The following is a 17,980-nucleotide window of genomic DNA, read 5'->3' on the forward strand; positions in this document are numbered from 1 at the left end:
GATTAATAAATGCTTAAGAAGTATTTTTCATTGTTAGTTCATGTTAACTAATGTAGTGTTATCGAAATAATTTTATGTGATAATCCACATTCCACAAATGCTATTGAAAGAGCTTCATTTAATCAAGGTTTAAATCTTGTGGCTTGATTTGAAAATTAATACTATTTGCATTATAGCCTCTTACTGTAACCACAATTTTTTTAATTCTGTTGTAATTGACTTTATGCCACAAATGCGGTTAATAGAATAAAACTAGCATTAAACCCACAAATTCCTTTACCATAAAATGCCAGATCAAACACTTTTTTCTTAAAAACAAACAAACAAACAAAAAAGTTCATTTTGTCCACTTGCATCTGAAATTGCAAATGGCCTGCACGTAAATGATAAAAGACAGATCAGTAGAAGAGAACAAAACAGGAAATGTAATGAGGGGCAAAGATGGAAAGAGTTTTAACAGAGGAGAAACTAGAGAATATAATGTGCTTTTTGCGGTCGGCAATGGATCGTTTCAGACGGGTTTTACTGACAGAGTCTTGGCAGTACCTTGAGAAAGTTCTTGACTCGTTCAGGGTCGTAGCAGTTGCTTTCCCGACAGATCCGCTCCACCTCTTTGATTTGGCCCGTCTTGCATGCGGCCTGGATGTATTTGAAATGCACCTCTGGGTCCTGGCTGAAGTTCACAATTGAGCCAAGGAAGTAGAACAGACCTGCATCCAGCACAGAACAATAAATGACGCTTGACATTTACTGGACAGACTTCTGGTTGCGGTTTGATCTACACATTTTGTATGTGCAGATTTTGTGTGATATTTTTATGGTGCTTTTTTGTGCTTTTAAATGATTTTATGTTCCACAGAGGAAAAGTCAAACGGGTTTGGAACGGCATGAGGGCGAGTAAATGATGACAGGGTGCGCAAACCCTTTAAATTACTGATCAGACCGCTACATTTGCATGAGCACTGCATTTCCATTAAAATCTAGCTTCTTGTCAAAAGCACTCTTACTCTTGCTGTCATGTGAAAAGCCTGAGGGATTGTGGGTGGCCGCAGGCCCTGTGCTGCTGCCTGCTGATTGCCAAACCTTTTGTCCTACTTAGCCCAGAACGGAAGGCTACATGCTGCTCCACACACAGAACAGAGCCATTACACGGCCAAGATACCAGTCAAATTGTGTCTGCACTATGAAAGCCAACCAGCAGAGTGACCACGAGTGTTTAGATACAAGTTCAAAGACATTTAAGAGTGATTTTCTGGCAGTGTCTGCCAACAGAAGTGTTAGGCCAGCCAGATGTATCAAATGAAACTACACGGGCAATGTAAACTCTAGGTGGGATACATATTTGCAGGAAAAATGTTGGGTTTATCCAACACTTCTTTTTCAGTCTTATTGCTTTTGAATGAACTTTATGAACCTTACAGTTGTTTCTGATTCTTGGATAAGGATTATTTCTTAGATATCATTCACCAACCAATTTGTGCAATCAAAATTTTAAACGAATTGACTCAAAAGGTCTTGTTCTTGCTTTCAAAATTAGTTTTTAGCTTGACATGCTGCCCTATCACAACACCTGTCGTGGTAACAGTAGCGCAATGGGCAAATAATGTACATTGCTATAGTAGCAGTGCTTTAAAGTCACGAAGGAGAAGGTATTTTGTTACTTTTATGATGGATGCGCTTTTTGGAGCTGTTAAACCCCTTGAGTCAAAGTGGTTGAACTTTCCTGTTACACCAGATAATAAAACAGAAGGAATGAAAGGATGTTCTTACCCTCAAAACTCTTGAAAGACTCAAAAAGCTCCGTGAGGGACTGGGTGGACAGCTGCTCGTGATACTTGGAAGCCACCTGGACACAGATCTGCAGGTTCTGCCTGATGTTAGCAGATAGCATGGCTCTCAGACACTCCACGGAGTCCTCCACTGACAGAGAGCCAAAGTAGTTCACCAGCCACTGCAGACATTAACAGAGCAAAATGAAGAGAGACAGATTAAAAACACGGTCATACTTCAATTCGGCATGAATGAAAAGATAAGAGAAGTCAACACTTGTTGGGTACCTCCGGGTTGAGCAGGTGCGTGTGTACGACAGCTCGTTTGATGTCGTACAGGTCAGTGTAGTGCTCCAAAGCTCTCTGCAGAAGCCCCGCCTTCTCACACAGCTGGGCAATATGGGCACGATCGTAGTTCGTGAACATCTGGTTTCCTAGGATGGCATCCGCAACCTGCGAGAGACCATTTTGCTTGAGAAGAGTCTGACAATAAGTGTGTCAAGAAGCTTTTCAGTATGTTTTTCTGCATTGTGTACCTGTGGTGCATGCATCAGGTTCATCTCCAGCAGACGGGTCTGCAGTGGTCCTTCTGATGGGCGGTTGTTTTTCAGAGCATCCAAAAGGAAGGACGTGCACTGCTGGACCAGGTTGTACTCCATAAACACATCAACGATCTGGGAGAAAAACGCAGTTTGTCAGTGAACGGGTCAGTTCATTAAATTGAGTCATAAAAAACAGGGGGGGTGCCACAGTTTCTCTCTAAATCATTTCAAATACTCCTTTCGTTCCTTTCTTCTCAATCTCCCACTTCACTTTCATCTCCTAGCCTCCTTCGTTCCTGACCTGTGTGATGTCAGCCAGCGGTTCCTCATCCTGAACAAGCATCTGAGCAAACTGCAGACCCTGATCCGGACTGATCCGCATCACATTCCTCAGCAGGAAGATCCAGTCTGGAGTGTAGCCCACCTGTAACCACCAAATGAGTATGTTTTCAAACCAGTTTGATTTGAGCCCAAATTTAGCTTGAAATCTGATCGGTCATCATACCTTTTTGGCGTACAGGACGATCTTGGGGAACTGGCCGGTTTCTGCGAAACACTGAATGACTTTGTTAGGTACGTTGGCCCTCAGATAGACACTGAGAGCAAGAGTGGGGTCCACAGACTTCACCAGGTCACCCAACTCCTCTGAGCATTCAAGCTGAAGAGAACAACACAATTTCACAATAAAGGTTAAAAACACATTAAAAGCACAATTTTAGAGTGCAGTGTTCAAATCACATGCATTCGATTCTTAAGAACCGATTCTTTTTTATGAATAACACAAAACTCATTATTTAGCATGTTCAACTCACTTAGTCATTCATTCAAAATCATTCAAAAGTCGTTTCTAAAACAACTGACTTCCTTACAGAACCTTACGTGAATCCTTTTTCAGTTATGTCTGAATTAAATGAACCTATGATGTATATTTTATGTTTTTAAACATACTTACATCAGTCTATTTAATGATTGCTAGTTTATATGACAATGTGAATCTGCGAAATATGCATAAATTAATAAAGGTGCTCTATATAATAAATTAAATATTGGTTATAGTTTAGCATACACTACTGTTTAAGAATTTGGGGTTGGTAAGATTTTAATGTTCAAAAACACAGTAAAAACATTATATGTACTGTATATTACTATTTTAATATATTTAAAAATGTAATTTATTCCTGTGATGCAAAGCTGAATTTTCAGCATCATTACACTCCAGTCTTCAGTGTCTAATATGCTGATTTGCAGCTCCAGCCAATTTTTTTATTATTATCAGTGTTGAAAATAGTTGTGTTGCTTAATATTTTTGTGAAAACTGTGATAGAGTTACAGAAAACTGTGATAGAGTTTTTGTATCACTTGATGAATGGGCAGTTCAAAAGCACAGCATTTCAAATATATATCATTTGTAACATTATAAAGTCTTTTAATGTCACTTCAGGTCAATTTAAAGTGGTCTTGCTGAATAAAATGTATTAACTTCCTTTAAAAAAAACAAAAACTAACTGACCCCAAATTTTTAAACCGTGGTGTATAATGTTTAATTGTAAGGTTGCATTGAATGCAAGGAAATCTTTATTTGGTATAGTGTTCTTTGTGTGTATTTATTCCATTCAAATGTATTTCAGGAATGAGCAAAGGATCATGGTCCTCAACTCTCCAAATAAATCATGATCGTGGAACAACAAATCACGTCAGTACAATCAATAAACCGAGAGATGTTACTTGTTGAGACTATGAGAAAGAACATTTTTAGTTATTTTGAGTGTGGATTGTAAAAAACAAGCTGGAAAAAAAATCCCAAGACTTTCCTCTTCTGTGCTTCAGAAGGAAAGAACCCAAACACCCCTCGCCCCACATAACAAACACATGACATCACATCTAAAGCAAACATCTTAGATAACAGACAAACACACACACATTCACACACAAACAGTCATTCTCACAATCAACACAGTCTGTTTTCACACAGACCCTTTCTTTGTCACAAAAATATGGAGGCATTCTTTCTATTTGTGAAAAAAAAAACACATGTGAAGAGCACACTCTGTTCCCTGCGCCTCTCACACAAACACATGCGTGCAGAGGAAGTGGCTCTTGTGGGTGTGTGTGGAGATAACCCATCTCCCCTGCGACCTCCTCCACATACCTTGTCCTCCTTCAGCCATTTCTCCAGCAGTTGTTTGCGGCCCTGCTGAAGAACAGGTCTGCACAGCTCCAGAGACTCAAACTTGTTGAGCTGGCCCTGGTCCAGCAGGATTCCGAAATACTGCAGCAGCGGGGACGTCTGGCCAGGCTGGGCCGGGACGCTCTGGAACCGGCGGATGGTGTCAGGGGTGCGCAGGATACCCTGAGATAAAGAAGATGAAGAGAAGTGGGTCAGCAAGCAAATATGATAAAAACATGCATAAACTAGAGCCCAACCATTACAATTGTTGAATCAAGTGAATATTATTTTATATAATATTTATATAATTATTACATAGTTGTTATATAATAATAATAATAATAATAATAAACAACAATATATATTTAGTAATAAATACATAAATACAAATTCATTGTTTTTTTTATGTTATTTATAATATCAAGCTATAATTATTAAATAATATTCAGCTCTCCTCACCTTTGGAGCGTTAGCGGCCACTTTAGCTGCCTCCGAGTAGCTCCCTGCGGCAAAAAGGTTGTTAAACTTGCGGCCGAACAGCTCTTCTGCTCCCGCCAGATTATTCCGGACCGCCATACGTAAAGCCAGGTCTGGATTCTGCAGCACATTGGTGATGTACTGGATGATGTTCTCCTCCTCAACACACACTGACAACACCTAAGAAAACACACACATGCACACAATAAAGTAACAGAGTTTGTGATTTATATTCGCAATTAGTTATTTTCATTCGCACTGATGTACAGTAAGGTGAGACATTTGATCTTTCAGACCACATTTCTGGTACATAAGCCCCTTTCACACAGAGATTCCGGAAAATACACGGATAATGTGTCCTGGGATTTGTCACGGGATCGTTTGATTTTGGTTCATTCACACTGCCAGTGATTTTCTGGAATCTGTGAGTGCGTTCACACACATCCTGTAAAGATCCCATAAAGACACATGACGTCAGGATGGCGAACGGTCTCAGCTTCAGCGTGGATAGTAAGGAGCTCCCTGAGGTCTCTGGTTCATTCCAGTTTGCAGACATTTTTGTGTTTTTTTGTTGATGAACAATTTTTCACTTTCTTCTAAGAGCAACAGAGTCGCATCATCACTGCGACACAACCCTTACGGCATTGGTCCTGGCTTTTGTTCACAAAGAGCGCGAAAGATCACAAAGAATGTTACTAGGTCCCCATCCCGGCATCGATCCCAGGACATGTTTGCGTTCCACAGAAGGCACTCTAGCAATTTTACAGCAATTTCCCGTGATCAACGCGCCGTGTGAAAGGGGCTATAGAGAATCAGACCAGGAAAAGACAGGAGAATTAGTTTTATTATTATTACTATTATTATACTGTCATTTATCTGTTTGTTAATAAAAGATCATTTAATAATTTGTTAAATTAATAATTTGTATTTGATGTTATTTATCTATTTGTTTATGCCAAAAGGCTAAAATAAATTTTTAATTTCTTAATAATAATAATAATAATAATAATACAAATATAAAAATGTCTCTGTTTAAATGTCTTTATTTGTTAAATTTGCTCAACAGAGCCTGTAATTCAGCACCAGGAAGGAAGAACAAACTGGAAGTTCAGGGACATTCCCAGTGCCCAAACCTCATATAACTAAGCATTTAATTAACAACTCTTATATTTTGAGACTTTGAATTACACGAGGTTTCTATAACTAGCTGATTTTTGACAGTTAATCACACTCACAGCAATACCGCGAACTTGAGTATGTTCATGTCACCTGCATAAAAGCAGCAGGAAAAGCCATCACACACAGAGCACAACTGATCTGTTGTATAATATCCCCTTTCAATGACCCTTAATGAGAAAACATAACACCTCGTATCAGCTGACCTCCTCACACTGAAGCTAAGGTGCATACTAATGCTCGTCTCGAGTATGTAACATGATCAGACGCAGGAGTGCAGTGAGATGTGGAGGGAGTCCTCTTTCAACCAAGTCACTGCTTTGATCAAGCATCTTATCTTTATTTCGAATAAAACGTGCTACTAATAAAACATAAAAAAATTACTGACCAGCCAGAAGGTCGTTTGAGAGATGCTTATAAAGTTTGGTATTATTACTGTAGATATTTGGCCAAGAGACAAGTTAAAGTTGCCAGTTAAAGCACAATGTTCAGCAATATTTCTCAGGAAGTACAGTACATATTAAAGCCTGGAAGGACAATTTTTTCAGCTACTGTACTAGGTTGAAACAGTGACACAATCAAGTAAAAGAGATGTATGATGTTTAATGCATACTTAACTTGTATGAACACTGATTAAACAAGACAAATGAGAGAAAGTTATTTTAAATGAATCAAGATAAAACAAATTGTCCCCCAGTCTAGGACTATTTAATTTCTTGCAACCAAAAAGGTGCAGTGTAAGTGCGCACTGTATCTCTGCTGCATGTCGCGAGTGTTTGTAAGCTACTGTGTGTTCTAGATCGGCATCAGCAGGTCAAAGTCACAGCCGTTATTCTGCATGGATGCACAGGACTCTCCGTTAAACCCGAACGGCCTACCCCCAACAATATGGGTCAGCTCACCCAGAGATGGAGGGAGGCAGAGTCACTAAGGAGAGGAGTAAAAATAGAGCAGCTCATTGTGTCTATCAGCTTTCTTCCACAAAGAGGCAGTGAGAGAGAAAGAAAAGGAGAGGGCAAGTGAATGAGAGATTACATTTGCGTGTGTGTGTGATAGACAGGGGCTGCAGTGGCCAACAGGGAAGAAACGCTGCATTGACGTCAATAAAAGCCCAAGGCCTGAGGAGATGATGATAGTAATAATGAGTCATTCCTGATGAGGACCACAAATTCAAACATCTGCGTAGAGCACATCCCAGTATCTCTGTTCTCAAATGGACAAGATATCAATTCCAGTTTGCTTAAATGTATACAACGCCACAGCCGTTTTGACTAATTTAATATATTTTTGCATTGTATAATAACCATTCATTTTCAAATGAGAAATATATATAAACAGTTCGACAAATCTCAAAATAAAAACAATTGCAACCATTTAGATTGAAGAGTACACACAAACTATTTTGTATATTACTATTATTAACAACCACCACAATAATAACAACAACAAACCAAATTATTAGTTAATTTATCTATGACAAATTGCAGATGTTCCTCTATTGTAAACTGCTTTGGATATATGCATAAAAAAAATGCAAAAATGTATTAGTTTATGTTAAAAAGCAAACATTGTAATTTTATTATTATTATTTATAATAACAATAGCAATATTAAAATAAATAAATAAATATTACACATTAACAAATCATAATATAGTTATTTTTTTAATATCATTACCACTACTATGATGATGATAATTATTATTGTTGTTGATTTATTATTATTAATAATAAAAATGGGCTTCTACTTTTTGGCATAATAAACAAATTGATAAATTAACAATCATTTTGTGCATTTATTATGCCAAAATGCAGAAACCCATTTTATTCATTATTATTATTCATGCTATTAATAAACAAATAAATGTAACTTTCTACATTTTATTATGCCATAACTTTAAAAAAAAATTAGAAATATTTTTTGCGTCCACTACACTTCTTTTTAATCACATAACAAAATTTTATTTTCCAGTCCATAGGAGCTGTCTAGGGGCTGAAGTACTAACAGACCAGACATTTGACTTATTGAGAGTCATGTTACAATAGTCCAATTCAGTATTACAGTGTAGTAGGCTTGATCGAGGGAAAAAGAGAGGGCAAAGCGTGATGTCACAGAAGCTGATGATGCATTCTCCCTACGCACACTGTGATTGGTGCTCCGGTTCCGCCTCTGTTAACGTGACAGGATTTAGGATGCCAGTCAATGCCTCCCACGGCAAGATCACATGATAACTGCCACTTTTTCTCTCTCTCTCTCTCTCTCTCTCTCTCTCTCAGCCTGTCTCCCTCTTGCATTCTCTGCAGCTATTTTCAGTGAAGGCTCTCTCTCAAGGTCACTCTGCTCACGAGTGCAGACGCAGCTGGTTAGAACCTGACTTTTCATCACCCACCAGTGCTGAGTGGTGCAGAGCACAGGAAGATGGAGAATGCCAGTATGAGAAGGGGAAACAGGGGCAGGAAGAGAGATCTGCATACCTTTTCCTTTACCTAAACTTCAATAAATCATACTCAGACAATTATTCCAGCGTGAAATTTACTCGATAACGAATCCATCCATTATGTACTAGATCTTACTACCAACATGTTAAATAATAGATAAACTAATTGCAACCCAATTACGTAACGCTCTACAAAATAACAACTGTAAGCCAAAACACACATAACCCTTCAGTCTATTAGTCGAACAATGCATTAACGCTATGCCGTTCACCTTTGTTATGTTGTGCATGGTATTGTTGGTCGACCCAGGCGGAGGTTCTGTATTATTGAGAAAGGTAACAGTGCTCTTCAGGTTCAGCGTGACACGGATCGGATAGGCTTTCTGTCACCTGCTGCATAATTTAAGACTTTCTCCGGCAAGGCTGGAAAATTATTTACCCGCTCGCGGGATCCATTAACAAGCTCATAAAGGAGCATTGTGAACAAGGAGAGCCTTTGGAAAGGAGTGTTGACTCACCAGAGATATTGTGAGCACCCAAGTATTTATATTATAAATCTAACGTCCTGGGATTCAGCATGCTGAACCGGGGAGAAATTTATCCTTTTGACCTCATTTATGACATCACAATGCTTTTAAGAACTATGGTGTCTTCTATATATAAGTTAAGTGAAAATTTCAGGATGGAAAACAATGACAAAAGCTTCAAGCTAGGAAATGAAAAAAGATTGAGGGAAATGTGTAGAGGGAGGATGGGTGGTTTCCGTGTCTCGGTAAGACGGGGTATTAAATGTTCTGCCTCTGGGGTAATCAGCTGAGTTGTGTCCTCAGATTCCGTCTGACAGAGCGGAGATCCGACCAAACGCACACATAGAGCTCCACAGTGTAGGATCAAAGTGACACAGCTGCTAGAAATTTGAAATACCGACACTAATTACAGCTAAAGCGTGTCATTTTTTCAATGTTAATATCCTTCCTCCTAACCCAGCTTAACATGCAGAGACAACTGTAAGTAAGCCATTTGAAGGTCGATTTCCCTGAAAATTTTAAACATTGTGGCCCTTTTCAACACGTACCTGTCCTTTCCTGTTGACACCGATGATTCCAGCTGTGGCTTCGTGGGGTGCCGTCACAAAAATGGTCTCTCCGCTGATTCGGTTCATATAGATGCAGGTGCCCGTTTCCAGGTCGTACAGATGAATGTAACCATATTTAGTGATGAGAAATACGACGTCCTGTTTGGAACTGATCTGTGTGATGAGAAATGTTGCATTGCATTCAATTTACTTTAGCATTCAAAACCTTAGGGTTGAATTTTTTGAGAAAAGATTTCTCTTATGAATATGATCACCATTTGACTGCATGTATTTGATCAAAAACACTCTAAAAAGTAATATTTTGAAATATTACTACAGTTGAAAATGACTTTTCTATTTGATCATATTTAAAAAATTTCAGCATCATTACTCCAGTCTATAGTGTTATGTTATCCTTTAGAAATCATTTTAATATGCTGATTTGGTGCTCAAAAAACATTTACTATGTTGAAAACAGTTGTGCTGCTTAATACTTCTGTGGTGATGAAAAGAAAGTTCAAAAGAACAGCATTTATTGTAAAACAATGTAAAAGTCACTTTTGTACAATTTACATGATCCATGCTGAATAAAAGTAATGATTTAATATATATATATATATATATATATATATATATATATATATATATATATATATATATATATCACAGTGACTTTTAAAATTTTAAGTGGCTATGTACCATATTTGTCCATAAAACAAAAGTTTGCTAATTTTATTGCTCAGATTCATCTTGTGATATTTAACCACGAACTGTGCAACAACCAGTTAGGTAGGTAGGAAGGAAGGAAATAATGTCTCATTTAACTGGAAAAGACCAAGAAACCTCATACCTGCATGGCCACGGGGAAGTCATTTTGCGCTTCTGGAGGGAAGAATACATCCACAGCTTTCTTTGGGAATGGCTGGTTGCCAGTCGGTGGTGTCCCCACTTCAATAATATGAAGCTGCATAGTAAATCCTTTAGTAAATTTCATGTTGTGACGTAACACATACACACATCTCAAAGTGCTTCAAAAATTATGCAAAAGGTCTAAGAGACAAATTAAGCGATCATCAATAATTGTTCAATAATATTAGTAACATGAACATCTGAAACTAAAACTAGCAAGCTACATGACCTCTTCCTCAAAAACGGCAGTTAACACACAAAACTGTCCAAACAACTTCCTATTTTTCTTAGACAACCATGTTAGGAATACTGGTAAATTTGGTCATTTAAGCAGAGTAAAATGTTTCTAGTTAATGCAATTAAATACTATAAAGACATTTGGCAATGCACCTTTCCTCCTGCCTGACCCCGCACAGCGAAACAGAAGAGAGTGGATTCTTCTGTATTCCCCTCCATTTTGAACTGGCCAAAAGCTGCGGCATGACCCTCGATCGGCTGTGACACCTTCCTGTCAACTGAGTACAGCTGCATGGCACCAACAACTCTGTTTTGCTATAACAAGAAACAGAATAATAGAGAGATTGGGAAAAATGCCTTTGATTTAATATCCAACATCTGACTGAAAGAAAAACAAAAGAAATGATTAACTAAAATAATAATAATTAAAATAAATATAAATAAATTACAGAAAAAGTCATTTATATGAAAAGGAAATAATGAACGCAAGACATAAAGAAAACAATATCTCAATGTGAGCATGTGTATGTCTAGAATAGTGTGCATAATTCTAGACCAGAAATCCTGAGTGATTATTTAAAATGATTATGACACCTGAGCAGAAATGCCAATGAGCAGCAGCCACTTCTGCTTGGCATCGGTGCGGTAGTTGATGATTTGACAGCCTGCCAGGCTGGAATGTCTGTCAAACACTTTGACCGGCTGAGAGTCTCCCTCCATGCTCCAATGATAGACAGCGTTATCGGTCACCAGGGCGACCGTGTTAAGAGAGATCCACTTCCAGAAAGTGACATCATCGGTCATGGTGTGGGCTTTCATCTTACTCTTCATCTCGATGTTAAAGATCTGAAGGGTTTTGGCAGCTGAGAGGAACAAAGGAGAAATGTCATTGTAGAAAACATTTGGACTTTTATACACATAAAAGCATTTAATTAGATTACAAAGAAGTCAGGGTAGAAATATTGTCAGTCATGGCTGGAAGTGCATCAGGCAAGCCCACCATGACAGCTCATTCAGCAGTTAGACAAATGAAGCCAAGCAAATCAAAAAGCGAGTGTGGAGAGAATTTGTGAACGGAACACAATTTAGACATCTCAAATTAAACACCAGAGACTGATTTCATCTTAGCACAAGACATAATGTGTGTTATGGGAAAGGAAAACTTGGCGGGAACTCACCTGATTAACTTCCAACCGATTATTCATAAAAACAAACACTAATCTACGTGGTAAGTTACTTTTCAGGTTCCAGTTAATCTGATCTTTGTGTACCGATACAATTAAGACAAGGATTGCAGTATAATGCAAAGATTTTTAAAGGCAACATGAAATGTTTTACTTTTGGTTTCGCTGACAGCTTTTGAGGCAGCCATTAGACCAGGATGTGGAGGCTGAAGGTGAAGTTCACCCAAAAAAAGATTTTTTTAAACAATGTAAAATGATTGCATTAATTTGAGGAAGGTTATGCACAACAGTAACCCAAAATTATGCCTAAATATTTGGGACTTGTTAACATTTCCCCAGCCTCTGTGACTTAATTGTCAGTAGAATATTAATGTTTCAAATAAGTTTTATTTACTTCTTTACATTTAATAAAATGTAAAAAAAAAAAAAAATAGGAACAGGAATGTGTATTAAGTGTGTAATTTTTTGTATTACTTCAAACAGCTTGCTGGTCAGATCTTTTTTTCTGTGCTGGCATTACTATAAGTTGCGATGAAATGGAAGTAGTGTACTAGTGACAGATCTTTTCTTCCACATCCAAGTGAAACAGATTATCAAAAAATAAAAGTTGGGCCAGGACTTGGTTCTATCCATTGCTTGATTGGATTTTGAGATGTAGGTGTAAGTCAGATCTGAATGCAAGCTTGCAAGGACAGGGTTTAGACAGCCTATGATTGGAAAAATCTAGCAAACATCATCAGAAGGAAGTCTTATTTTCACAAAAAAGATCTAATTCAATCAAGATTAAAAAAATATATAAATATGCACGAATTAATCATTCATACCAAAATAAATGCATTTTGAAAATAGATTGATTTCATGTCGACTTTACATTTTCAGTAGAACTTGTGTGAGATCGCAGGCTGATGTGAAGCTGATTGCGGCAGAGGTCAGAATTTACACTATATGCATCGACGGAAGCAAATTAACATGTTTCAGGCCTGTGTGGATATGATTCCTATAATACACTCATCACATGGCAAGGGTGCTAGCGTGAGAATTACAGAGTGAGAAAGGGATAGAAGGGATTTAAATCCACATTTAAGATTGTCTCAACATAATAAGAGGGCAGGAAACAGCACTATAGTCCTAAACACCCTAAACAGAAGAAAACAAACAACAACGTCTCAACATAATAATAAATAGGCCTACATGTCAAGGAACTCAAATCCTGCTTTTGGACATCCAACTCAATACAGAGAGTGGTTCCAACCTAGCTCTAAACTGAAAGCCTTAATTGGTTCATATGGTTGACCAACAAATCGGATTTAATAATATCAGTCAGTTTAATAATATGAGTCAGTCCTGAAGATCAGCAAATCAGATTTATATGCAGTGTGAACAAAGGTCAAAAGCAAAACTGTGCAAGTCTAGATCATTTCAGGTTAAATATTGCTCAGGAAATGTGCTGGTTGATTCGTAAAGGATATTGTGAATCCAAAATAGGCTAATAAAATGGTCTGTAGCCACAAACAAACAATCATTTTAAAGCTAATCTAATTTGAAACGGCAACTGACTGTTTTGGCTCTCAAATGCCATTCACTGCTCTTTTTTCTTCTATTGAAAAGTCAAAGCAAACAGGTTTGATGCTACAAATAAACTTTTTTCAAGCAGAACATTTTATTTATTATGCCGTTTTACCAATTACCTTCACTTAAATGTATCAGTTACAGTTAATAAATTGCTAAGAATTATAGAGATGACTATGAAAGCCATTTGCACAGCATGACAACTCTACAGAGGCTCTAAGCTTAGTGCTAAAAGCTATTGATATTTATTCATAGCTATAGATATAACATCAGCCATGACACTGATACAGAGTTAGTCACACAATTGCTACCTAAACACAAGCTGCATAGTGATTAAAACCTAATGGACTATGAACTACCACAAGAACCATAAAACTATGAGGCTACCTTTACCCAGGTTCATTTATATGGACTTAAGATATTTGATGTTAAGATTACATAGTGAGGGTGGAGGAAAGGACTCATTATGGCAAGCATTTAAAAAATATATAATAATTGAAATTAAACAAACAGAAAAGCACATGTATGCCCAACAATATTTCAGACCCCAGGAAGAGAAACTGGATTACTTATGTCTACAGAAATCAACATGATGTGAAAATTCAAGCTATGAATTTTGTGAAAGTCGAATCCTGTTTAGCCGAATTGGGTTAATTATGTGGTATATTGTTGGCTAAACAGTCTTTATCTATGTAAACATTATCAGAGAAATGCCACGACATGTTTGCTTTCCACACGGTTTGAATTTGCATGGAGCCCAAGACCGAACTTTGAGGCACACCTCTCCAATTTACAATGGCAATATTGTTGAACTGCCGTTGTTCTCAAAACCCATTCACTACATCAAAATATGTTAACTTCTAAAGTATATATGAACAATGTGTATGCATATCCTAAAACATTATTTAATATATTTTCTGGCTTGAAGTGGAGGCTCTAGAAACACCTACACAAGGTTAAGCAATGAGGCCAAACAACTCTACATGATGTTTATTTTAGAAACAGGATTATAACTTTCACAAATCATTGTACTAAAATATTAACTCACCGTCTGCATACACATGAGAAAGCAGCAACAAAAAAGGAAACAAAACAAAAAGACAAAGCAATTATGGCTGCATGACAAAAAATACACAACATATCATGTTACTGTAGGCTAAGATGTAGACTACAATGAGGAAAATGCAAAAACATTTGCTCCAGAAATTGTTCTAGTATAATTTAAACTAAAAAGAAACTCTGTGTTAATGAATGAAACTAAGAAAACAACATACTTAAGTTCTAGTTTAAAAAACAATTGGTTTGGATCGATTCTATGATTCAGTTCAGCTAAAAATGCAGTAGTTATTACAATTAGGTTAATATGGGTATCTGTGGCTCTAATAATCTATATCTCTTACCTTTAAGTGCAATGACTTTGCTTGCAGGGTTCATGATGGCGCTGTCTGCAGAGATGGGCCTGCGGATGGGGGTGTTTGGGTCCGCCATGTCGATGATCACCACCTGTGCCTGTTCTCCGACCTTCTCCCGGATACAGATGAATTTATCCGATTCCATCGTCAAGGTGCTGAACCCGATGTTGGCCGGGTTGATCCCCAAATTTTGGAGCTAAGAAATTTCATTTTTTATTAGTTTAATTTAATTTGATTGAAAACATAATACACAAAAGGAATATATATATATATATATATATATATAACATTGTGATTTATGATGACAATTCCCATTTTAAAAGTGTATACAAACAAGAACATATCCTTTTCAAGAGCCATGCATGAAATCATCACACATGGGGATTATGTTACATTATATCATGTTTCACTCTGACCCTGTGAATTATTACAAGAATTGATCTTTAAGGAAAAATCAATGACTTTGTACCTCACACTACTGACTGAAATGGAATCAAGGCATAATTTACAAGGGACACAAACACACCAAAGAACTTTGTTCCAAGAACTTTTGGCCTTTTTGTTAACAAAATTTCACCAGTAGTGGTGTCTTTTGTAACAATAATTTTTTCACACACAAAAAAGGCATAGGACCAGCAAAACCTCCCTTTCCCCACTCCACTAAGCCAAACACATGGATTCACTGTCTGAAAAGGCCTTGAGGAATTTATCTCAGGGACACACAAAGAACAGATACAAGAAACGGATACACTGGTTAACTAAGTCACCTTATCATATGCAGAATTTTTTTTATTTTACTGTAAAATCGTCCAATTTATGTTTTTTGCACGTAAAAACTTTGAATTAATGTATAATTTAGGGCTGGACCCGAATATTCGAATATTCGTTCGGTGGGTTGGTATTCGATTTGAAAATTTGACATTCGAATATTTAATTTTATTTTATTTTTTTTGGCACACCTGGGATCCCCCGCGAAACGGTTCTCATTCGCGCTTGAATAAGGCCGGCGACACACTGGCTGCGTGGCGTGAGCGTCTCAGCTGCGTGGCGTGTCCGTTTTTATTTCGGCTCCTATGTTAACAGGTTGGAGTTTGCACACTGCCTGCGTGAGACACGCGTCTCAGGCGCGGCTCGAGCCACGCGGAAAACGCTTGCATGCTAGAAATAGAACCGACCCCAGTGTTCCAGCAACGGGAGTGTTCTCTCGATAGAGCGCAGAACAGTGGAGTTTGTATGGACCAAAGTGCATGCCTGAGCTTGTGTTTTGAGTTAAGCTGCGTTGCTTTGACATTGTGGAAAATAGAATAATAGAAACAAAATGTATTAGCCTTTTTACCCGTTATTATCAATCTAAATGAATCTCGTTTTTTCTTTATTTAAATTTCGTTTTTTCCTTTATTTAAATTTCGTTTTTCTTTATTTAAATTTCGGTTTTTTATTCATTTTAAATTTCGTTTTAAATACAAAATTAAATTCTTTATTTAAATTTCGTTTTTCTTTATTTAAATCTACTGTGTCAGTAATTTGTTAGTCAGAAAAATATTAGACTACCTTAAAAGTATTGCTTTATTTAACAGACCTGTGTGCGTGCGTTTTATATCACTAGTGCAGTGTCCGTTATCGGAGCATGAGGCGCGCCGCTTCCCGCTCGCGCTGTTCTGTAGTTTATTAAAAGTTTATTAATTCTGAATGTGTCGCATCTCGCATGTCCGTCTATATTGCACCTAATGCGACACTGCACTCCCAGTGAAGTCGATTGGATAAACGGTTCTCGAAATAATCAAAATGCAAACGGACATACCGACACACAGAGAATACTGCCTTTATTAGAGAGAAGAATATGTTCAGCACCCTCTCTCTGAAGCTTCGAATATTCGATGTTCATTACTACCGAAGCTTTGAAGCTCAAAAAAATGGTATTCGGACCAGCCCTATAATTTACAGAGAAAAACAGTAAATGGACATTCTAAGAAGTCCCTCCATTTATTGGAGAATTGTTGCGAATCGCAAGAGTCACTAATAGGCTAACCTTTTTACAAGCACACAGCTACGCATCTGGAAAGATCAGAAGAGGAGAGACAAAAACACTTCAATTATCCAATAGAGCACTTGAACATCCACAGTTTCCCTCAATTACCTCAGATACAAAAACAGCAGGTCAGACTTTTTCTTGGCACAAGCTGCTCAACAGATAAAGCAAGACAACATCAAATAACATCGAACACTGGTATATCTTGCTGATTATAGACCTTTCACCAAATAAATGCACATAATAGTTAAGGTCAAGTAATCATGTTTTAATTTCATTGGCTTATGGCCAATGGTTTTATTTTGATTTGCTATCAAGTGATTAATATCAGTGGCATCTCTACCCAATAACTTCCTGTAGGGCCACATAGGAAACATACCAGGTAATGCTCAACATCGATAAGGAACTCATATCCGCTAACAAAACATGTTTCAAAGAGGGTTTCAAGCTATTAAAGAGACACTATCTCAGGTCATAACTAATAGAACTAAACCAACCATGGACGAGACTCAGGTCTCAGTCAATTAGAGACAAAAATAAAAAGTCAGTGGGACACCAGCTTAGCAGCACCACACCAGCTGCCTTAGAAGTCTGAGTCACCAAAGGCTCCGTCAGAAAGACTGACCCTGAGATCGATGGAGAATAAGATCTGCACTTGCACTCAGAGAAGCAGTGTGATCTGCACACTAATAAATGCTGATCTTTTCTTGTAAATTAGTCTAATTCTAACTTGTCTGTCTTAGACAGCATGATTCACACCATGTGACTAAGCACCACATGTAGATGAGAAAATGCAGAGACATCAAATCTGAAGAGACTTACGTTTGAAATGGGTTCAGAGAGGAGCAGAGGAGGAGGATTTAGTGTAGGAGACATCTTGACTTCAGGCATTTTCAACTAAACTGACAGCCGCTTCTGAAACGACTCTTCTCATATCAAGTCAGATGGCCAAAAGGGGTGAAGTTGTAACTTTATTTCTGATGAGCAGCCAAAACCAA

At 37.6% G+C, this 17,980-nt stretch overlaps 1 protein-coding gene across 1 annotated transcript in view; it reads right to left on the reverse strand.

Annotated features, from left to right (window-relative positions):
• The window catches only part of cltca (clathrin, heavy chain a (Hc)), a 36,319-nt gene that overhangs the window by 11,275 nt on the left and 7,064 nt on the right, over positions 1–17,980 (reverse strand). The window contains exons 2-14 of the mRNA XM_082157128.1: positions 14,942–15,149; positions 11,383–11,651; positions 10,942–11,103; positions 10,493–10,606; positions 9,643–9,816; positions 4,938–5,135; positions 4,461–4,661; positions 2,817–2,969; positions 2,613–2,735; positions 2,306–2,443; positions 2,058–2,222; positions 1,771–1,951; positions 547–710 (exon numbers count right to left, since the gene is read on the reverse strand). Of these exons, the coding sequence (XP_082013254.1) occupies positions 547–710; positions 1,771–1,951; positions 2,058–2,222; positions 2,306–2,443; positions 2,613–2,735; positions 2,817–2,969; positions 4,461–4,661; positions 4,938–5,135; positions 9,643–9,816; positions 10,493–10,606; positions 10,942–11,103; positions 11,383–11,651; positions 14,942–15,149 (2,250 nt within the window). The remainder of the gene's footprint in view (positions 1–546; positions 711–1,770; positions 1,952–2,057; positions 2,223–2,305; positions 2,444–2,612; positions 2,736–2,816; positions 2,970–4,460; positions 4,662–4,937; positions 5,136–9,642; positions 9,817–10,492; positions 10,607–10,941; positions 11,104–11,382; positions 11,652–14,941; positions 15,150–17,980) is intronic.

This window comes from Leuciscus leuciscus (genome assembly GCF_965113295.1).
Source record: "Leuciscus leuciscus genome assembly, chromosome: 24".
NCBI lineage: Eukaryota > Metazoa > Chordata > Actinopteri > Cypriniformes > Leuciscidae > Leuciscus > Leuciscus leuciscus.